The 24,723-nt window shown below is 35.6% G+C and overlaps 2 protein-coding genes across 2 annotated transcripts in view; both read right to left on the reverse strand.

The window, feature by feature from the left end:
- The window catches only part of LOC107556549 (inactive tyrosine-protein kinase transmembrane receptor ROR1-like), a 131,597-nt gene extending 122,835 nt beyond the window's left edge, over nt 1-8,762 (reverse strand). Inside the window, exon 1 of the mRNA XM_016239691.1 lies at nt 8,470-8,762. Coding sequence (XP_016095177.1) covers nt 8,470-8,551 — 82 coding nt within the window. The 5' untranslated portion in view covers nt 8,552-8,762. The remainder of the gene's footprint in view (nt 1-8,469) is intronic.
- Nucleotides 8,763-15,546: 6,784 nt separating this feature from the next.
- Nucleotides 15,547-23,895, reverse strand: LOC107556550 (phosphoglucomutase-1-like). The gene is made up of 10 exons (XM_016239692.1): nt 23,719-23,895; nt 23,483-23,626; nt 23,251-23,376; nt 22,942-23,132; nt 22,171-22,325; nt 21,924-22,039; nt 17,543-17,678; nt 17,259-17,442; nt 16,341-16,475; nt 15,547-15,841 (listed from the first exon to the last, which is right to left on the reverse strand). Exons 1-10 carry the CDS (start codon nt 23,846-23,848, stop codon nt 15,752-15,754), a joined length of 1,407 nt encoding a protein of 468 aa, XP_016095178.1. The 5' UTR covers nt 23,849-23,895; the 3' UTR covers nt 15,547-15,751.
- Nucleotides 23,896-24,723: the final 828 nt, after the last annotated feature.

Here is a 24,723-nt window from a genome sequence, read left to right on the forward strand (position 1 = left end):
GACTTGGTTCATGAAGATAAGCTGTGACTTGACTTGCCTCATGACGATCAACTGTGACTTGACTGGACTCAGGAAGATCATCTGTGACTTGACTTGGTTCATGAAGATCAGCTGTGACTTGACTTGACTCACGATGATCAACTGTGACTTGACTTGACTCATGAACAACAACTGTGACTTGACTTGGTTCATGAAGATAAGCCGTGACTTGACTTGCCTCATGACGATCAACTGTGACTTGACTGGACTCAGGAAGATCATCTGTGACTTGACTTGGTTCATGAAGATCAACTTTCACATAATGGGGCGCTGTTGTGTCCGCCATTTTGTGAGTGTAACCTAGTGCGGGGGCCACTACACGAGTGAGTGCGGGGTTGCGTTCCTCCGCGATACCCACAGTGAATAGAGAGTCAACAGTCAACAAAGCAAAGTCCAAAAAACAACTCCGTGACGAAAGTGGACCCTCGCGTCTAAGCTCAGATCGTAGAGGTTGATTAAGGCCATCATAAAAAAACTCTATCAAAAGACAGTCTGGTAGATCAGAATAGTGTGCTATGGCTAAAAATTTGTGAACATAGTTCTCTAGTGATCACAGGCCCTGTCTAAGGGCTAACAAAATCCTTGTCGTGTCCATACCTGGCCAATGTTCCTCTGAAAAGCTGCTGGATCATTGTGAGGCCGAGTATTACAATAACATAACATAATATAATGTAATATAATATAAGATATCCCACTTATCCCCTGTTTTCATTTGCATAAAGTTAAATATAGCATGTAACCTGAATAATGTCCATGTCACAGAGAAACAGCTTCCAAAAGCTGAACATAATTTTGGTCTTTGCCTCAAAATGTAGAAAATGCTATAAAGTAGTGCTGGTGTTGAAAAACATCCAAAAGGAAATGAAATAACTGTTAACGTGGAAATCTGAAAGAGCTAGTTTAAACAGGTAAACTCAATTTTCCCCTCAACGCCATTTAAGATTTTGATCCGCCTCTGGGATATTCCACTGGGACTGGAGAAGACATTCCTGCTGAATAAAATTTCCATCTAAGTGAGCCTTGATGAGATTCCTCTCTGCCACAGGCAAACACACAGCGGAGCCACATGAGCAGTGCTGTATTTCATAAACATGAAAGATACATGTAGGCTACAGTACACTCTAGTTTGTGGGAGACTATGGTCAGTGCTTGTCATTGTTAAAAAAAAAATAAATAAATAAAGTGCTTGTCATTGTTGAGGAAATTACATAAAGTAAAGTAATAGTCAGGAGGTGATGGATAATCCCGGTTCAGCCTTAGCATTATCAAGACTTGCTGAAGATATCTAGTTGAGGGTGATTCACAGATCTTTGGGGTCAGACTTTGAGAGCAGTTAAGACAGCAAAAGCTTCGTAGTGTTTGCTCTGTGCACGCATAGCTGGGCAGAGGTCTCACAGGCCTCTGTGGCCTGTTTGGCTTCCAATCACAAAGCATTAGGGAAATGAAGCTTTTTATTTCAGGATTCCATGGTCGGTGTGGTCGGGTAAGTAATTTCTGCTTTGCCACAGAGTAAGAGAGCTAAATGACTGTTAGCTGCCTGCATAAATGAGTGAAAAGGAAAGAGACAAAAACCGAACCGAAGGAAAAATAGATGTGGAGGGAATGGAGGAATACACAAAACCAGCAATTGGGCTAACAGCCCCTCTTAAGAAAATTTAATTTTTATATGTTTCCAATTGAAAAAAATATGTAGATTTTTATTAAATATTGATGTAAATAAAGACAACTAGAGGGAGTTTTCCTGTACCCCAGTTTTATGTTTTGTGTGTGTGTGCCTGCGTTATGATATGGGTCATTCTGTGTCAAATTTTGGATTTTGCTGATATTTTTTCTGTAGAAAAACAAACATATATAGTGATGAAAGCCAAAATGTCACAGATGTGTATTTACTGAGTAATCCACTATTTTGTAGAGGGGGGTCAAAATTACAATTTTGAGCCAATTTACAGGGGTGTAAAAATGACTTTAGAAAGCTGGCAGCATCATACGTTATTTTTACACAGATATTGGTAGGTCTATTAGTAAAATCTGTTGACTGTAGCCATTTTTGTTTCGTTATATGCTAATGCACTTGTGTTTTTTGCCTCAAGTTTGCATGCCTGTAACTCAAGAAGTATTAAAGCTATCTGAAATATCTTTTTAGATTCTGGTTCTCTGTGTAAAGAAATCTTAAAGAAATGTGTCATTTTGACCCCCTTCTACAAAATTGTAGATTACTCCGTAAATATACATCTGTGACATTTCATATTTTAGCTTTCATCACTATTTATGTTTGTCTTTCTACAGAAACAAATATTAACAAAATCAAAAAATTGAGCAGAGGAAGTTATTCCAATTTAAAACAATTAAATTTCATTTGAAACATCAGCTATTTCAAAACCTTTTAAATATGTTTTTTTATTATTATTTTTAAGAACTTCAATAGCATTCTGATTTTAGTGAATGTACATCATATAGCTACAATCCTTAATTTCAACACCTCCGATTTTCTCTGCTGGCCTCTAACAAAGCCAACCAACATTTAAAAGTTCTTTGGCTTTTGTCCTGAAGTAACAGGACAAACAGTGACTTGTGTTTAACTGTGATCCACTGGCATTGACAAGCACACAAAAAACAGAGCCTAAACAAACAAACAGCTGTTTAAAAGCTCTTTGTTTGACTGCAGCTTGTGGGTAAATGTCCATAAAAGCTGAGATGCTTCACTCCGGGTATCCTAATCCTCAACTACAACACAACAATTCAAAATGCTCAAGAGTTGCTGTCAGCGCATGATATTATTTTAACACAATCTTTCCTAAAAAATAGGTTTATGAAAAGAGTGGGACTCTCAAAACAAGACAGCGAGGACTTTCTGATTCTTTTTATTTTATATGTGGAGCATTATTGTAAAAAGTTCTTTGGCTTTTGTCCTGAAGTAACAGGACAAACAGTGACTTGTGTTTAACTGTGATCCACTGGCATTGACAAGCACACAAAAAAGAGACGCCTAAACAAACAAACAGCTGTTTAAAAGCTCTTTGTTTGACTGCAGCTTGTGGGTAAATGTCCATAAAAGCTGAGAGGCTTCACTCCGGGTATCCTAATCCTCAACTACAACACAACAATTCAAAATGCTCAAGAGTTGCTGTCAGCGCATGATATTATTTTAACACAATCTTTCCTAAAAAATAGGTTTATGAAAAGAGTGGGACTCTCAAAACAAGACAGCGAGGACTTTCTGATTCTTTTTATTTTATATGTGGAGCATTATTGTGGCTGAAGTCAGCTTGTTAAACGTAAATCACTTTAACAGAGCTAATCATCACAGTCTTGAACATTTTTTACCTACAGAATCTATGTTTTTTAGCTACTTGCAGTAATTACCAAAAACAAGGAATCAAAAGCAATCAAAACATACTTAAGCTTACTGGATCTCCTAAAGAGCAGTCCAATGAATTTTGTTTGATTACAGGAAAAATGGCAAAAGATTTAATCATGTTTGAATATTACAAATAAATCCAAAATTAAAACTCGGCCAATGAACTGAATGCTGCAATAGGGACATGTTATGCTAACATTGTGTAGTGTCTAACACCCATAAAATGTAATTTCCTGAGATGTGGATTGCACAGTTTTAACACTCCCAGCGTGTGCATACACACAAACACACATGTACACATTGCATGAACTGAAAATGTAGTTAGCCTGACACTTCTCCCACTTGGGCCACTAACAATGCAAGAAGCATTTAATCATTTCAGCAAAGTCAAAAATCCACAGTCTGTGCGGGTCAGACAAAACACTTGTGTAAAATAATTTCTGCATATAAATACTAAATACAAGCAAACACCTGCCGGCATGTCTGGGTTCTACAGATCATCATGATCACCTCTGCCCAAAGAAATCCCGATGGCCAGCTGGTGTCAATAGATTTCTCTGAAGACACAAACGGCTTATTTTAACTTCCAAAAAAACAACTGCAATTGCAAATATAAGGCCAAATACAAGGCCGCTGATTTAAAGGGACCCAGTTGGATTTTAATTGAAACATTCAAATAATAAAAGAAAATAACCTAAAGAAAACAGCAATTTTAAGAAATGTTCCATACTGTGATGTGAGGCTAAAGTGAGAGTGGGACATTTTGGAGCCCCAAAGTGTCAAATTTTAATTCCTTTATGCCTTTCTCGTTCCATTTGGAACAGCATGGGTAAACATCAGAACTCATGCCAGGGCTGAGCTGTCTATCACACTTTGTGAAAACTGTCAACTGTTCCTCGGTGTTCAAGTCAAGGTACAGTGTAGCAAAGAACCAGCATTTGAAAAAAAAACATGCATAAACGAACAAAAACCAGATTAGACTGAAACCTCATAGGGAAGCCACTGCCAAAGAATCCTTTACAAATGGCTTAATCAGCAAAGAGTATGTGGGTGCATGATTATAGCAGCATTTTCAACACCTAAACGATGTTTTTCAAAGTAAGCCAAGCTTAGTAACATCCACTTCTATCACTCAATGCACTACTGCAATTTCAGAGCCAGATTTTGACTACTAGGCCACATTATTTAGGCGAAAAAAATGTTCCAAGACTGACAGCGAGACCGAATTATGAATGTACAAAGCTCTCCTCAGAGATAGAAACCTGACGCTATCAAGACCAGCACTGTGTGTAGGAAAAGAGAGAAATCTCCCAGATGACTGATACTTGCACATATATTTTCATTTTAAAGCAAATATCAATCTCCGACTGAACAGGCAGTAAAGGTTAGGTATTTATGAGCTCACTGGGAGTGTGGCAGGTACAAAGGCCCAACTGTGGGCGGCAAGAAATTTGCCAGTCTTTATGCATTGAGGGTTAGTTGAGACCTTAATACAACGTAAACAGGCTTTAGAGCTTTACTTTCCGACACATTTACAGCTAAAATTAAAAAGCCATGTTTCATCATACCCTCTAAAATGTGAAATGTAGCGTATACTGGCACATTACATTGGGCAGGCAAGGGAAATTAATTATTTGATAAGTGTTGGCAGACGTCTGATCGCTTAGATAATAATGGCAGCTCATTTCCTATTATATTCACTGCAGACCTTTTGGCCTGTGATGTATATTACTTACCATTAGCATTTTTCAGGTCAAAAAGGCCAAGGACAAGGTGGGCAAGACCTCTCTGAATGTAACCCAATATAATATGCTGCCACAAGCCATATAAAGATGAAGATTACTAAATATTGACAAAATTAAATAAATATGATATTGTTCCAGATGCTGGCATTCACTTTGGAATGGATGATGAAAAATAATAAAATGGAATTTGTCATTTTTAAACACGCCATACAAACACCATGAAAACAATAAATAAATGAGAAAAAATACGATATTTGTCCAATTGAAAAGATACATATAATTGAGTTAATTAAGTAGGCTACAGCAAACTGCCACCTAGACTGTAACAATATTCTACATTACTCTAATGTCCCTCCATATTTTTATCAAGATTACAAGATATTGATTTTCCATCCATTTTGGGAATAAAATAAAATAAAGGTATGTAACATGAAAGATTTTTACAATAATAAAAAAACAATGCAACAACGTTAAAAAAAAACAGGTTGCAAAACACCAGTTTGTGAGTTTATAATGATGTTCTACATCACTCTAATGTCACTGAAGCTGGATAATGAACTCTGCCAGTTACTCCACCACAAACAAACCCAAACAGAGAGACACGGACTAAGAGCTTGAATCACACCATCACTAAAGACAAGTGAAAATACACAGATCATTCTCTAAGCTCATATCCAAGACCTAAACATCCAGCTCTGACAGAAGACTTACACAAAAGATAGGGTAATAGAGAGCAATTAATCAAAGTGTTAAAACTGCTGGTAGGCTAGTATGTAATTCTCCCCACATTCTGTTTATTAAACAAGACAAGCCAAGTTTTTTAATCCAGTCAACTTTCAGTATTTAGTAATAAAAGATAAAATGCACAGTAACTTCTTGTGTTTGACACCTCAGATATAAAGATTTATAACTCTGCAGAAAGAGCAGAAAAAAATTACAACTTGTGATATAATATACACAAGCATCTGACATTAAACAGACTTATAAAGTCATACCAACAAAAAGCAAACGGTTCACAAGAGTTGCGTGGCTTTCACAAAGTTAGAGCATGTGGTTGAATGGGCATTCCTTCAACATCTATGAAGGGTTTTTTTAAGACGGGAGCCTTGATGCTTGAGTAACTGTACTGTACACTTGAAGACCAGATTAAACCAATGAATTTTTACTATGACGAGTCAAATGTTCCCTCGTAGGCTTTTCTTGGAGGCAAAATGGCTTTTGTGTCAACATTCTGTCTGGCAGTATAATGCACTGATAGAGTTCCACCCCAGTGATTTATAATCTACAAACTATTATTAAAACCAAAGACTGCATCACAGAAGCCGTCTGTTTCTATTTTGCCCACCGCTCTCAAAAATATGACATAGCTAGATATATGTAGCGTAGTGTCTATAAAACTCCATCTGAAAAGGTTTAAATTTTGTGACAAAATATCCTGGGATACTATCTAGAACAGATGGGAAAACACTATTGCATTTATATCGACAAGGTGAAGTGAGCCACATATTGAGAAAAAGCTCATCCATCAGATAAAAGGTCAAATTAACTCAAAGCCAAAACATAAAATGGAGTCCATGTCTCCCATCCTAAAGTACAGGCATCCTGGCACACAACGAACAAAGTGGGAATCTGGAAAGAAATCCATCCAAACCACAGCACCAACGGTCTTAGTCAGTGCTTTAAGTTATAAATGAGGAGCAATTGTTCAAATTCCCCTCGGACAACTCAATGCAGAAAGCTTTGCATGTCATGGACTAACATTGAAGTCAGAGTACAAAATATTACTTGATTTGCTAGCAGGTTGTTGCTTTGTCAGTAAAATTTGTCAAACCTGCCGATATACAGTAATATAATGTAACTTAATCTGACAATTCAACTGAAATATTTTTAGTTTTAGTCATTTATGCTTGGGTTGAAATCTGATTAGCGTTTCACACACTTAACTGTTAGTTTGCTTATTTATAAGGAAATATCTTCAACTGTTTTATATATATATATATATATATATATATATATATATATATATAAAAAACACATCTGTTCCACCTTTATTTGACCCTCTAACTCTATCACTTTCTATTCTATTTTAATTCTACTTTATATATATTTATCTTCTTTTTTTATATATAAAAAAAAAAAACACTAGCTTTCTATTTTTGCTATTCTATCTACTTGTTTTTCTTTGTGTGTGTGTGTGTGTGTATAATATATACATATACATATATATATATATATATATATATATATATATACACCTTGCTACGTGTACTGCGTTAGGCTAACCGAGATTTGTCATTTGCACTTATATATTGTTGCTCTTTTGTTAGTTTTGACTGCTTCTATTGTCCTCATTTGTAAGTCGCTTTGGATAAAAGCGTCTGCTAAATGACTAAATGTAATGTAAATGTATATATGCTGTATGCTCATTAATATTAAAAATGATTTATTATCATTATTACAATATGACCTAAAACTAAACCTGATTAACCTATTTTATAGTGTCCATGTTGCAGTGCATTTACGGGTACACTGATAATTGCGAACTATGTACTCCTAATTATTTTGCAAACTAGCTGTAATTACTGTTATTGTTTTAACTATTGCAGTAATCAATAATAGTAACATCCACTCATGTAACAAACACTCTAAATAAAGAGTTGCTCAAAAGTGTACAACTACATTCAAGCTGGTCTTTGGTATATGTCTCATCCTTGTAAACTAGGAAATAATGAAAAGCTCATAGAAGTTAATGTACCTTTTTAAGCTCTTTGCTCAGTATAATTGGATGCTATCTTATGTCAAAGTGCTATTCTAAGGCAAATGAAGCAGCTCAGACCGTACAAAGAGACTCCAACTGAGAGCTTAAGACTGTTACTCTCTCAAATCAGTGCACTTTAAGATCTCTGTTGTCATTCCAATGACACAAAAACTGTTTAGATAGCCCTTTGGCAACATGAGTCAGGTAAACAAAAAAAACCCTGAGGACTTCTGAATGAAATAACACCTCTAACTAGTTATTCAACATCATGACATTTAAAAAAAATGTCACTTTACATAACAGTGTGCACATTACAGCACATATACAAATAAACATTTAATTTACTTATATTGAATATTGCACATTTGTGTTATACGTTGGCATTGTGCTGTAATTTGAGACATGTTTCCTCAAATTATTTCTAATAATAATAATATCAGAAATATTTTCGACTGCTCAGTGTTTCCTGTGAACTCGACAGATGAGGCTCGGTTTAATTAAAAGTAATTCTGTAACTTAAGTCGATTATGAACAAAGTAACGTGCAAACGCATGAGTTTAATCGCCTACCGCAGTTGACAACGAGCACGACGATGATCAGGGTGAAGTTGCGCTGGCATCCGTGCGGCTCTCTCACTGTTCCTCTGCTCATTTCTTCTGCCTCTGAGCGCTCTTACATCCACCAAAAGCTCTTCTCACAGGTCAGGGTTATAGCTGGAGAATGCAGAGCTCTTCTGGACTTCACTAAGCCTCGGGTGTCCGCAGAGGTGTAATGTTGTATGCGGATGGTCCTCTGCTCTGCTCTCTGCTTCTCTCGCTCCTGTTTGGAGTTTGACTTTCTTCAGTCCTCTCAAGAAGTTTCCACAAAGTCTCAGGACATGTGCTGCTTAACGGGGTGTTTGGCGCCACTTGCTGTTTCAATACAGGACTGTCTGACTAGTACAATATTTGGAAACATTTTGCTTTAACTCGCGTAATTTATTCAGTCCCAAAAATGTTTGTCACAGTGGTAGCCCCAAAAATGATAGCAATAAGAATCACAGTCTTTAATAACATTTGGACAATAACAACTGCCCCCTTGCTCAAAAACATTTCAGCATTTAGCTACTCCATCAGTCTACAAAAGCCTTGAAAAGCTTGTTGGGAAATAGAAATACAACCTAAGGTTATTTTACAATTCCAACACAAATTAAATTATGTTGTCCTAACACAAATTAATTATTTTCCATTGTACAATGTTTAGGAATTTTGTGGCATTAGCTCAAATTAAAGTCAATTATTGTATTTAAAAACAATCCCTAATAGTAAATAAATTAAAAGAAGGCCACAGAATATAGTAGCCTATATTTTAGTATATGAAGTATATTTTATAAATATGTAAACAGAAAAAGGATATACATTTGTAATTAAAGTAATTACTAACAAAGAAATATTAATAGGAATATATTTTGTTTCATATTAATGATAATGTATTAATGATGTAAATAAATATATAATAGTTTAATATCATTATTAATAATATAAATAAGTATGAACAATACCTACATGATAAACAAATCTATATTTTCCCAGAGTGTTTATTAGAAAAGAGCAGCAGACTGTTGTCCTGAAATCTAGAATATCTGCATTCTTCTTTGATTAAAATAACAATATAAACTGTAAAAAAAAAAAAAATGTAAATACAAAAATCAAACAGCCTTTCATGTAGTGACATCTAATAAAGAGGTTGTATAAAAAAAACGTAATTTGACCCAACGTGCTGCTGTTTTAGGTCTGTGAAGACCAGACAGAGAATGGTAGCAATTTTACAAGCCAGAGGTCTTGCATCCTGACCTGTTTCTGTTCATTTATGTTATATCAGTGGCGGACAAGAAAAGAAAGACATTCCTCTTTTGAAGTGATGGGCTGGGTTGACTCTCCAGACCCAGAGTTCATCCCTCATTTCCTCCGGTGACGTCGGCTCTCTGACACACACAAACGGCAGGCTGTGATCAAAGCCCAGTTAAAGTCACACTCCTGCAGACTCTAATATGAGCTCACATGCTGGGAGGAGATGCTGATTGGTGGGGATGGAGGAGGGAGGGCTGTCCCTGCTGCTTTCATGAGAGCATGGAAACTAATGTTAAGATATCAAACACATTACTGTGAGCATGCAATTGCATAGAAAAGCTGTGAAGATTCATGAAGCAAAAGAATAATTTTGTCCAAGCTAAGATTTTTCTCTCTCTCTACAGTCAAGCATCTCAGTTTTCAAAGAAAAGCTGTACCTTTTTTCCTCAGTGTGATTGCATCTAATATTAAACATTTGGAAACCATTATCTGCTGAGCAGCAAAGCAGTTGAAATATTTGTGACATGGGGCTGTTTTTCTTTCCGATGTCTATCTGTTTTATTTTCCCAAAGTAAAATAAGATTATTAAAATTGCAACCATGCACGGCGAAACTCATCTAATTGTAATGAGCAGGGGGATTGAGGGTTATGAGGGCCGCTTTGAAGGTCCATCCCCTTGGCCGTTCTCCACACACAGCGGATCTATTCAGAATGGACCTTCTGTTCTGAACTTTAAATGGAGTAATCTCTGGAGTTACTTGGGTTTGTAGCTAATGGGAATAGATCCGCTTGAATTACAAATGAGTAGCTACTACTGAGCTTCCTATACTGTCCAAAAACGGAATTGAAGTTACTTGTGTTCTTTCTTTTCATGCAATATTCTTTTTTTTTCTTCTTAGAGTTACATGATACTTATATTTTTGTCCCATTATCTATTTAAATTTTTTTTTAAATGTAATTCATACATACAGTGGCTTAAACACAGTCTATGATGATGAACATTCATTTCTAAATTAAAATGAATTATTTTATGGGCCAAAAGTATCAGGGTGATACAATTGTCCTGATAATGTAAAACATTCTTTAAAATAATTGGTAGTTTCATAAAGTTTTTATAATTTTGTTATAATAATCTTTTATTACTTGTTTTTAGAAAAATACAAACAACAAAAATATTACAAAACTGCTTCACTGCTTATTAATATCTGAAAAAATGTACCCATCAAATTAAAGTCATAGTGTGACCAACATGCAGAAACATGCAGGAAAAAAGTGATATAATATAATATAATATATATGATCCCCACAGTCCCTCATGACTGTCAATATCCATACATCTCTCAAAATAATACATAATTTAACCTTTTCATGCAAGGCAAGAAAATAATGATCAGGTACATTCACTTGAGTAGACCTATATTGACTTGGTTATACCAGATGACACTTTTTAAAGTGATCTATGTTAAACTTTTCTTGAAAACGGTATACAAGTTTTTCAGAATTCGTTGAAACCACTGTGAATAGCACTTCTTTTTCTTTATTGTGGTCACTCTTAAATGTCAGGCATCTTAAGACTAATAATAAAGACGTATTACCCATCAAATTAAAGTCATAGTGTGACCAACATGCAGAAACATGCAGGAAAAAAGTGATATAATATAATATAATATAATATATATGATCCCCACAGTCCCTCATGACTGTCAATATCCATACATCTCTCAAAATAATACATAATTTAACCTTTTCATGCAAGGCAAGAAAATAATGATCAGGTACATTCACTTGAGTAGACCTATATTGACTTGGTTATACCAGATGACACTTTTTAAAGTGATCTATGTTAAACTTTTCTTGAAAACGGTATACAAGTTTTTCAGAATTCGTTGAAACCACTGTGAATAGCACTTCTTTTTCTTTATTGTGGTCACTCTTAAATGTCAGGCATCTTAAGACTAATAATAAAGACGTAGATTTTCAGAGATGATGCTCGTGTTGACATGCATTTGTTCTACCCAAATAAGGGCATTGCTGGTGACATCATATCTGGTAACTGATGATGTGTGCCTGGCGAGTTCAAGATGTGCTGTGACGGTGACCTCATTCTCATGAAAATCTGTAAATGACGTCTATTAGATCATTTGCATTTAGATCAAAATAACCCTTTGAAACTAATCCTTGATCAGAGTCCAAGAATGACACAGAATCAGTGTGCATACTAACAACTTCTGACTTCATCTACATTTGTGCTACTAACAAGCCAAGGCAAAAAGAGCAGCAAGGAAAAGTGATATTCAAAAAACTCATGTAGTATGATAACAATGGGGCACATAGAGAGGACCTATTTGAAGTATTTGAGTGGGTGGGTGGTCTCTCATTAGTTTTCCAGTCTTTTAGCCTCTGATAGCAGTTGCATTTGGTACAAAGGGTCATGTTTGATCAAATGGAAGTAGGGTCAGCAAGAATTAGACAGCATAGACGTTATCCAAACGTGTGTGTGTGTGTGTGTCAGGAAGAGGTGGGTGGAGGGTTCCAAAAGGAAAAAGAAAAGATGCAAAGAGTGCCAGCATGGCCCTTTTGCTGTATTTATTTTGCCTGGCTTTAGGAATGATTGCTCAAACTCGATCATGCTGATCTTCACCCACATGACCTGCTGACAATGAATGCATCTCAGCACATTCCATAAGGCTTTAACCTGGGCCCAATAAAATAAACAATATGGAGCAATACACTGTTGTTGTTAGGTCAAGAGGTCATCTCTCTCTTTCTGTCTTCTGTGTTATTAGATTCCTATGGTAATTGATATCATAGCATAGAACGCTCTGGATAACAAAGGGGAGAAGAATGCAGAAAAGACCAACACGCCACACTGTGTGAGCTAATATTTTGGAATATTTAGGGTTCCTTGGGTTAATCTGTCATGCATCATCTAGTAAATAACGGGAATGAAAAGTTGATGTAGGTTTGTTTTCATTGAGTAAACTGTGCATGTTGGGGAACTGTGTGAACTTGGAAAGGCAAATAGATTATTTCTCTGCAGTTTCCCAGTTGCAATTTTGCTTTTTCTAACCCACGTGTTGGGAAACAAGCAAAAGAAATATGCTACTCCAGATGCAAGCTAAACTGTTACATGAGGTTAATGCTACACGCACGCACGCACACACCCACACCCATGTTAGGTTTCTGTGAAGTGTGGGGACTTTCCATAGACTTCTATTACTTTTATACTGACCAAACAATATTTTCTATACCCTAACCCTAACAGAAAACCTGTTTGCATTGTTACACTTTCAACTAAACATCATTTACTATTTTTAATTAAAAAAAAATCCCCTCATGGGGACCGCAGGCCAGTCCCCACAGTGTCGAAAACTTCAGGTTTTACTATCCTTGTGGGGACATTTGGTCCCCACAATGTAGCATAAACAAGAACACACACACACACTTTATATGTATGACGAAATTATGACTTCTGAATGATAATGTGACACTGAAGAATGGAGTACTGGAGTAGCTTTGCCATCAATATAAATAACAGTTTAAAACATATTACAAATAGAAAATTTCACAATATTACTATTTTTTTAATCAAATAAAAGCAGCCTTGGTGAGTATAAGAGACTTCTTTTAAAAACGCACCTTTGATTGTGTACTAGCTCCATATCTCTAAAAATGTGAAGTACAATTACTTTTAAGTATGCTTTCAAGTGTCTTTAATGTTATATAATTTAAAATGTAAAAGATAAAAGCAAAGCAAATGTGGAAAGGGGTCAAATTAACTTCTAGGAATATTGGGTGCATTTTTGTTTCATTTGACAAGATCTTGTCTTTATAAATACATGGCTGTAATGATTGTGTTAGTGACCTTTTCTAAAGGCTTTAGATCTCTTTAAACCTCTAGATTAAATAAAGATGCTGTGATAGAAATATAAAGAGATTAAAAGAGGACTTCGAAATAGAATAACCTGACAGCTAAATACACACTGTTACTGCCATTACCTCATGTAATGACATCCAATGAAAATAAAACCTGCAAACCATTACTTTCCAGGCAGGACGTTCTTTGTATCTTGCTATGTCAACATAGGGGGGCTTCTACAATGTGCAAACCTGTTCTGAAAAAATGTCCCACCTATTTATTCATCCAGAGCACAAGCAGGAAACCATTTGAGAGCAGGTGTTTGATGGGTGTCCTGACAGGTACTAATAAATGGGTTGTAATAAAGTTGAGGTCATTTCTGACAAAGACTGGGGAAATGTTTTGATCATATGGGTATGTGTATGCCGGTTTCAAATAGGTTGCTACTTTTTTTTTAATATAGGCTACATATATTTTTCAAAATAAAGAGGTTTCTGTTCTCAGGTATGTGCACCTGATTTCACATATTAACTAAATTTAAGGAAATTTCAAACCAAATAGGCTGACTGGGAGTTTATGATGACAACACATCATTTCATGAAGGCACTATATATATATAGAGAGAGAGAGAGAGAGCGAGAGCGAGAGCGAGAGCGAGAGAGAGAGACCATACATACATTTTAGACCACTAGTGAAAATACCTTTTTTTCCTTTTACATTTTTAAACAATGTTTTGAATAATAAATTATATCCAGATATAGCATATATGGTTTCATATATATTCAAAAGGTATCACATGCTTCAATGGAAGCAAGAAATTATTCTGACCTCTTTAACTGATTTAACATGCTCAGTGTCACAAACCTGATTGTTTGATTAGTGACCTAGAAATAGAAATAAGGCAGATTCCTAAGGTTTATTCAATTTGTCACAACAATTTTAAAGGGACAGTTCACACCCACAAAAAAAATTGTCATCATTTACCCAATTTTTCCAAACCTCTATGAGCTTCTTTCTTCTGTTGAACACAAAGAAGAATATTTTGAAGAATGTTTGTAACCAAACAGTTGACGGTAACCATTGACTTTGATCATATTTTTTCCATACTGTGGAAGTCAATGGCTACCGCCAACTGTATGGTTAAAAACATTCTTCAAAATATCTTCTTCTGTGCCCAACAAAAGAAAGAAACTCATACAGGTTTAGAACAACTTGAGGGTGAGTATAAGATGACAGAAATTTTATTTTTTAGGTGAACTACACTTTAAATTTAAAAAAATAAAAGTGCCAGATTTAAATTTAGATACTCATGACGTTTTGGTAGGCATATATTGTATTGGTAACAAACTCTGACATATAATACTGTATAATGTCTTATTTATCATGTATGCAGTCATGTACAAATACACATAGTTTTATGAAAATCCATGAGGCAACATATTGTCAAATGTCAAAAGTCTCTGTGTCCAAAAACATAAATAATATATCTGTGTGATGATTTTTTCAGCGACCAAACTGGTAATAATTATTTGTTAAAGGCTTTTACTTTGAACAGATGCCATCACCCAGATTTAGGTTATAAAGAAGACTCTTCAAAAAAAAAAAAATATTAAAAAAAAGTAAGTTATGGTAATCTGAGCTTTTAAGTGTCAACTCCCATTGACAGACACTTGTGCTATTTGTGGTGCTAATTTAAAGGCACAATATATTTTATGCAGGTTTCCTGCCTTTAGGATTCTTTATCCACTAATAACACCCCGTAGCGTAATAGTTACTACTTTCAGCCTCAAATGAAAGACAAACTGTGTATATGAATAAAACGTAGCTGTTGTTTTTAGATTCCAAATATGATAGATCTAGCAGACACAGAGAAAAGTTAAGCGCTTTAGTCCCAATGACAAATCATATAGTGCATGAAAAAAGCATGACTTCCTTAAGAACAAATCACCAACAAGCTATTCATTTTATAGACTTTATTTTATACTCTCTCTATTTATAATTGATATAGATCTTTGATTGTGCATGTGGAACACTAGAAATGTGACACTTTCTTGAGGACACATTGAACACAATGACTGGGGTATGAGACTGATAAAGTAAGGCATTGCTGCGTACAGTGAGAGCTAGTCTGGGCTGGATCAGGTGAATATGGCTCTAGGATAATCAAGTGATCACAGTTGGAGCGGTGCGGCCCGTCTTTTCCTGTAACTGAGAGATCCTCAAGGCAATGTCCACCAGAGGAGCCAGCATGACCTGTTCAGCATGAACAGTTGAGACAATGTTAATAATCTTAATGAGGATAGAAATGTTACAAGTGCACTATTAGGGAACCACAAAATGAGACAAATACAATAGGGACTTTTGATTTAGACTAAATGAAAACAGACGGTCCAAATTCAGTGTTTTGTAGTAAAAATTAGAATCCTTTTGTCCTACAGTAACTCAAGCCTCAAAACTCAAGATGAAAATAACTGCTGGAACTAAAACGTCATCATAGCTCAATTCTAAGCGTGTCTGAGGTTGATTCTTTAAGACAGATTAATACACTTGTGATCCACTTTGAGCCGATCAAATTGAGTGAAATGGATCTTTAACCATATGTGCAGGGATGAGCATGTCAAAATTGATTACTGCTACATTACAACAGACTTACTTAAAAAAAAAAATCAAAAAAAAAAAAAAAAGTAAAATAAATAAATAACATTTTATGTAAAAGTATATGTGGTGGGAGAACATATTTTGACCAGTTTACCTGTGGGTCCTGATAAATTTTCTGGGGGTCTTTCTCATAGCTGTCAATGTAAAGCCTGATGGTTGCCCCAGCACTGCCTGTCCCGCTGAGACGGAAGATGATACGTGAGCCATCAGAGAAGATGATCCTCAAACCCTAAATAAGCACGAAGACAGGAAACAGGGATGATGGCCAACATACTGTGTTTTGGAAAGCATGCACAAATTTCTATGAAATTGAGAAAGGCGTTTAGACTAAACGCCTCCAAGACGGTTTGTTTGGATGGTATTTTCATGAGCTATTTCAAACACAAAGGGCATGATGAGGCTATTCTCTCAACAACAGTAATACAGATCATCCGTAATTTCATCAGAGAAATCATATCAACGAATATCTACATATCAATGTCATTTCAATATCTGATGTTTAAAAGAACGGACAATCAGCAGTCATAAAAAGGGATAAAATACATGTAAATATATTTTTAAAAATTACTATACGAGTAGAAATTTTTTATTTCAGATAAATGAATGAAAGAGAATAAAAAAATGTTGATTATAATAAGAATCACATATTAGAATGATCATGTGACACTGAAGACTGGAGTAAATTCAGCTTTGCCATCACAGGAATAAATTACATAAAGAAAGAAATTGCTCTTTAAATTAGTCTGAATACAAAATTATCACAATGTATTTTTGATCAAATATTTTTCTTTTTAGTAAATAAACAATCATAAATATTATAGAAATATATAAATCTATCTAATTCTAGATATGAACAAATGCACATCAGAACATCAACGTGACCTGAAATCTACAGGAGAGCTAATTAAAAAACTAATTAAGCAATGGGCTGACCTTATGATCATAAATAATTTATGTTTAATCATATTATGTTATATTATTATTATTATAGTTTTGTGTACACCTGACTCACCTGTCCTTTTGAAACACTGCCATCGACAGGGTCTGTGTACTCAAAGTTATCAGCCTTCTCCACTTGATATGTTTTATCCCCTGAGGAGAACTTCTGCCCTACAAAGGCTTTAGCAGACATAGTCGTCTGTAAGTGATCAATCATCTTATTCGCAGCATCTGAGTCCACCTCTTCATAGTCATACCTGAAACAGAGATTTGGGACAAAGTCTGGTGACTTCCAAAAGTCTACCAGCAGAGGACAGTCAAGCTACAGAGATCAGCATGTCACTTTATTGCGGTTACCTTGTGAAGAAGTTCCTTCCAAACTTCTGCCAGTGGTCTTTCATGATATCCTCTACGCTCTGCTTGCGAGTGGCCAGGATTGAGAGCCATGCGAGAACTGCCCACAGACCATCCTTCTCCCGGATGTGATCAGAACCTACCAAAAAACAGCACTTTAAAAAGTTGTATCATGAGAAATCAAGCTATCTTTCATATTTTGAGAGGAAAGAGCTTGACTTACTATGAAAACATAATGGAAGTGGTGGTGAAAAACACATTTCTAACTTTATTAGCTTCATAAGAGAAGAATTGTTGAATAAAGTCGTTATTTTAGTTTTCTTTGCGCACAAAGTATTCTCATAGCTTCATAAAATTACAGTTGAACCGCTGATGTCACATGGACTATTTTAACGATGTCCTAACTACCTTTCTGGGCCTTGAACGTGATAGTTGTGTTGCTGTCTATGCAGGGTCAGAGAGCTCTCGGATTTCATCAAAAATACCTTAATTTGTGTTCCGAAGATGACCGAGAACGAAGGTCTTACAGGTTTGGAACGACATGAGGTGAGTAATTACTGACAGAATTTTCATTTTTGGGTGAACTATCCCTTTAATATAAACTGTTAAAATATTTGTATGTTTTACAGATAAAAAGTACAAATGCTACAGTAAAAACATGATTAATTATGTTACCTTACGTGGTGAGAAACTGTAAACAGTTTAACATCACATTATTTGTCTTTTTTTCCCCCCCTGTAAAATACTGTAAAATTTATAGTTGTCAAAATTACTAATTATCATACAGTTTACAGTGAAAACAGTAAAAGGGCAGTCCTTTTTTAAAGTCTCTGTATGACACATCACATTTTTTTCCTTTAAAAATTTTTTTTTTTACAGTGTACAACCTCAAAATAATCAGCATCTTCAAACATTTGAGTTACTAGGCGTGTATATACTGTATGTCAAACCAAAATTTATTTAGACACCTTCAACATTTCTCACATTATATCAGTTTATTCGCTATAGCAGTGTTTCCCAACCGGGGTGCCGTCTGTCGAGAGCAGGGGTGCCGTGTAAAAAATATTTTTATTTTTCTTCTTTCACATTTTCTTCCGTCCTTTTTTAATATTTTTAAATTGCTAAAATGTTCAAAAAAAGCATCTATTATATAATATCCATTTCTGATGTAGCCAATACTTAGAGATTTCGGCTGCCAAAAATGTTCACTGCTCAGGTTTCACTTTCACGTGGTGTGACACTCTGCATATTACCCCACTCTATACGTGTGCGCTCCGCTCAGTCGCTCCACTCGTATACCGTTCATGCTCATCGGAATGGCAAAGTCCACTCAAAAATCGAGCTGACAGGAAACATGGATGTAGTACAGTATTGTTTCTGTCTGCAATAGCCCTACTGTGCTGTAACATGGTGTGGTATATGGGCAACTCTGGTAATGCTGCCCTTTCATTCACTGATCTGCTAACCGCTATGTTATGCTCACGCGTTCTGATAATAATAATAGCTTTCTAGGACTAAACATTATTTGGATAATTGGTAAAAAAAAAAAAAAAAAAGTTAAATATCTTAACCCTACTGTTAGACCTACCTGAAAAACTAAAAAGCAATTTATTTAATTTGAAGGCCTGTAGTTATTTTTTATTTGTGCTATCATTATTAATTTCTTTATTTGTTACATTTTATTACTGACTGCTTACTTTGAATAAAACATGACAAGTTTGAAATCAAGCTATCTCGTGCTACTGCGCCAAAATTACCCCACTGTAAAATAAAAATAAAAAAACACAGAGTGAGCAAAAATGTGTGAGATAGCTAGTTAAAATGGTAATTAAATAATGTTTACATATGCATAAAAGCCTACATTAAAAATCTGTCATATAAATTGGTCTCTTCATTAGAAATTAGCCTATTGATTGCCACCATTGATGGACACAATTTTTTCATAATATTAAAAATATCTGTATGACATAATATAACGTGAAGTTCTTCCCTGCTGTACCGAATATCTATACTTTTCAAATGATCATATCGAAGTTAGAAATTCAAATATTGTGACAAAATACATTTTGTAGGGTGCCACAAGTGTTAAAATTTCCAAAGGGTGTCGCGACTAAAGAAAGGTTGGAAAACACTGCGCTATAGTTTAGAAAATGGAAATAAAATATGACAAGAACTCAGAGTTCTCAACTGAAGAACTCAACTGTGTCAGAACAAATTCATCTTGATAATGTCAGATAACTATGATAGAAAGGTATGTAATGGATTACAATTAACCAAAAATTATTCAGTTGTTAAATTTAAGTACACAATTAGATAATGCCAATTTAGGCCAACCAATTACCAAGCACTACTTAATTTTGTTGATTGTGTGGTGTAAAAAGGTTGCATTAGCAATTAAAGAAAAAAAAAACACTTAAAGGGGTCCTATTATCAGGGGTGCACATAGTTTTTTCAGCCTGGTTCTTATATGAGAACCTGGAGATTTGGTTTGGTCCTCACACAGCACATGGTGTGACCCATCACTATAAAAAATACATTAATAATAGTGATAATATTATTGCACTTTTAGTTTTTTTTTTTCAATAAAATAATAAACTAAATAATAAAGTGTGATAATACTATTTTATTTTAAATTAAAAAGGGAGAATTAAACAAATACAATTATTTTATAGTAAACTTAAAAATAAAATGCTAATATTTTTTATTTGAACCCTGATTATTATTCTTTAATTTGAATTATTTTCATTTTTCATTTTCAAACTTAAAATCAGCAAGCTTTTATTTTGGCGGGTTGCTGTCACAGTTTTGCATTGTGCTTTGAAAACGTTTGCCTAGATTTATGTTTCAGTTTGAATAGAAATCTTATACAGTACAGGATCTAAAATGGTAATTGTGCATTAACAGCTGTCAACCATGGCTGCGTTTACCAAAAGCATCGTAAGGCTAAGTTGATCGTAGCTCCATAGGTGGCAATGGGTCTACGATGTACTTAGGCTTACGATGATTTTAGGAAACACAGCCCATGTCGGTACACAAACGCGCGCTCTGAACTCATTTACACAGCGCATTTCTTATTTTGGTCGCACATGCGGACCACTTATGTGCACCCCTGCCTATTATGCTTTTTCACTTTTTCAACTTTAGTCAGTCTGTAATGTTGCTGTTTGAGCATAAAAAGATCTGCAAAGTTACAAAGCTCAAAGTCCACTTCAAAGGGACATTTTTTTATTTAACAGAAGTCACTTTTCAAAAACTACAACGAACGACTCGTTTGGACTACAACGCATATTTTCCGAGATTTGTGACATCACAAAGATCGAGGAATGGGACGAGACCTGGTTGAGCTGCACTAGAGAAGGCAACGAGTGTTATCACTATGTCGGAGACACGCTAGCCTTCCCAAGGCAGATGAACTTAGAGTGATTACAATCATCCAGGTTTAAATCGCGCTCAAATTGATTTGATTTTGATGCAATATTTACACTGAAGCTCGCAGGCGGTTATGGTAAGGGGCGTGACATTTCCTGACCAGGCGCCAAGTGCTGCCAATCACAACACACACTGGCCCAGCTAACCAATCACAGCACATTTCGTATTTCAGAAGGCGGGCCTGATAACAGGAACTATTCGAGCCTTTCATGCCAGACTGGGGAGAGAGGTGTTGTAATAATATAAAATGTGAAAAATAATGTGTTTTCCGAACAACCTAGTATGAGCCTGTTCTAGTACACCCCCAAAACAAAATCAAGACTTTGTAAAAGAGCATAATAGGACCCCTTTAAGCAAAACAAGGTCAGCTCAAATTGTCTGAATATTTTTGATCCCAAATTTTACTGGTAATCCACTGTATGAATAATTGTTGGGTATGTCAGTTCACTTTATTTTGCTATCCTCACTTACATTTATGAATTATAGAGTCCTGCACCCACTAGCAAGATAATGCAAGTAAATACAAAATGCAGTTTTTTTTAAGGGAAAAATTAAGGGAAAAAAAGCTGTCCAAACCTACCTCGCCCTACGTGAAAAATGAATTGCCCCTCCTCTTAAATCATGAAAGAACTGCGCTTTTTTCACATAATAAATGAAATCATAATTTCAAAACTGCAGTTTGTATTTACTCAGGTTATCTTTGTGTAATATTAAAATTTGTTTGATGATCTGAATCTTTTAAGTGTGACAAATATGCAAACAATTAAAAAAAAACAGGAAGGGGGCAAAAAATTTTCACACCACTGTATATATATAATATATATTTTTAAGTATTTACCCACTCATTTAAATACTAAAAATAAAAGCTTTTCAGCATAAAACCTTTAAGCAGGTTAATAGCGAGTTAAAATATCCTATTTGACTGAATAACACCAATGGTTTCATAGCTACTCACCAGTACCAAAGCTTTCTTCACCACAGAGGGATAACTTGCCAGCATCCATCAAGTTTCCAAAGAATTTCCAGCCTGTGGGAGTCTCATAAAGCTGCATCTTCAAAGCTTTGGCAACACTGTATGGCAAAAACAAATAATATATTGCTCTAAAGTTTATGAGATACTATGGCGTGTGTAGTGCACACTTATTGAGATGGTTAAACATAGGGCTAAATCATAAAATATAAGTGAGCTTAGATGATCATACTTGTCCAAAGCCCCACTGGTGGGCATACTGCGAGCTAGACCCTTCACGCCAGTCTTCTGGAAATAAGGAATGGATGTAATGTTGGCACCGATGACTGCCACAGAGTCTGAGGGGTTTACAAAGAATCCATGCTTACCCAGAACCATGTTACGATCCTGCAAATAGAACAGCAAGAAGGGAAATATGACGATGAGGTTTAATTTCTTGGTTGATTTTAATTGCATAATTAAAAGCACAACTATTGTGGAAATGTTTGGAAGCAGTTTTTCAAATACTTTTATTCAGCAAGAATGCATTAAATTGATCAAAACTGACAGTAAAAATATGTATAATGTTACAAAAGATTTCAATTTAAAATAAATGCTGTTCTTTTGAACTTTCTATTCATCAAAGAATCCTGAATTTTTTGTACACACACACACACATATATATATATATATATATATATATATAAAATCAGCCTTTTTTAATGATTTCTGAAGCATTATGTGACTGGAAGGAAGACTGGATTAATGGCTACTGAATATTCAGCTTTGCCATCACATGAAAAAATACAATTTTAAAAGATATTAAAATAGAAAACAGTTATTTTAAATTGTTATAATATTTCACAATATTGCTGTTTTCACTGTTTTTTAAATTAAATAAATACAGACTTGGAGAGCAGAAGAGAATTTGTTAAAAATATATATTTTTAAATCTGCGTAACCCCTAACTTTTGAACAGCAGCGTATGTGGTTATAAACTTAAGATATAAACTTTTAGACTTACACCATCACCATCAAAAGCTGCTCCGAAGTCATATTCACCTCCCTTCATAGTGTTGACCAGGTCAGCAGCATATGTTAAGTTAGGGTCGGGATGGTGTCCCCCAAAGTCCTCAGAGGGGACACAGTTAACAGCAGAGTTAGCAGGCGAGCCAAGTTCTTCACACACAATCTTCTTTACATAGGGACCCACAACTAGTGTGAAAAACACAGAAAGAGTCAGTCTTCAGTTGCTTTACATACTGTTTATGTAACTGTTGTTTCAGAGGACTTATGCATGCTTTTGATGTTTTTAGGGGAATAAAATCCATACCTCCATGCATTGCATCAAGCCGTACATTGATATGATTGGGTCCTGAGAGCAATTCTTTCAGAGCAGCAAAATCAAAGATATCTCTCAGCATCTCTGCATAGGATTCCACTGAGTCCACAATTTCAACTGCAAAAGATACAAGACTGTTAACCATACTGTAGACACATTAATCAAATATGAACTGAAAAATGATTTTATGTAACTGGCAAATAGTAAAACTCAAAAATGGTACCAGTAAAGGGCTTGAACGTGTCAACGTCAAAGGTCTGCTTCCCAATGGCTGAGAGGTCCACCTTGAGCTCAGGGCAGATGTGATATTCCTGGAGGCTCTTGCTGATCTGAAAGATTTTGTCTGTGATGCCCTCTGGTGCAGGACCTGGGAAAGACAAACCAGACAAACTGAATTCCAGTTCAATACAGTCTTTAATCCTTCATTACTAATTACTAATTCATGCATGCATCTCTAACCTCCACTAGATATGTTGAACTTGATGCCGAAGTCTCCATTGGGGCCGCCAGGGTTATGACTGGCTGTCAGGATGATACCCCCGACGGCTTTGATTTTTCGGATCACACAGGAAACAGCAGGTGTTGACATAATCCCATTCTGACCAATGACCAGCCTGCCAATCTAAGACATCACGGACGAGACAAGTGATGATCAACTCATGATAAAAGATAAAACAACTCATGTTGAAGGGTATGTTAAGAAATACACTCATAAACCCTGAACCATAAGAGACAACAACCCTGACTTTGCCATCCAGTACAATGTTTACATCACATCAACCCTATTGATGTGTTCTTGTGACTTATAGGACACACATATACTATGGACTGTTACACAACACTGCACTCGATAGGACATGGCTAATGCATATTCATAAAGAATAAAGTCCTAGTACTTAAGATGGGAGATGCAAACACTGCGTTCTGTACAGATTTCACTCAATACAGCACTGATGCCGTGTAGACTAGGGACGTGACTGCAGGCACGCCTCCTCCACATCATGGTCGCTGCTACAAGACTGCCTGTAAAGAAATCTTCACGCCCTTACAAAACGCTCCTTCAAGTTTTTACTTTCTAAATTAAATGCGCTCTGCAACATGATGAGACGGGTTGCTGTCAATACGCAGCGGCTCCTGCTTTTGGCAGTGGGTGAAATGTCAAAGGTGTCTAAAAACAGTTCAGCTAGAAAGACCACCGAGTTCGGTTGCATCAAGTCCGAATCATTTCCGAGAATCGGTTCTTTTGAACAGGTTGATTTAAAGAATCGGAAAAAAATATTCCGCGATTATGTCACGCCGCAGAAGTTACGCCATCCATTCATCCCTGGCATAAAACAAATTTATGCTAAGTTATATATATTTTTTAATTCCGTTTCATTAACACTGGTGTTATCAAGTCAAATTTCCTGTATTTTGAATCGGACATGATCCCACAAGGTCTGGTGACTCGAGAACCGCACAGAC

The sequence above is a fragment of the Sinocyclocheilus grahami genome, unplaced genomic scaffold (genome assembly GCF_001515645.1).
Source record: "Sinocyclocheilus grahami isolate Dianchi unplaced genomic scaffold, SAMN03320097.WGS_v1.1 scaffold572.1, whole genome shotgun sequence".
Taxonomy (NCBI): domain Eukaryota; kingdom Metazoa; phylum Chordata; class Actinopteri; order Cypriniformes; family Cyprinidae; genus Sinocyclocheilus; species Sinocyclocheilus grahami.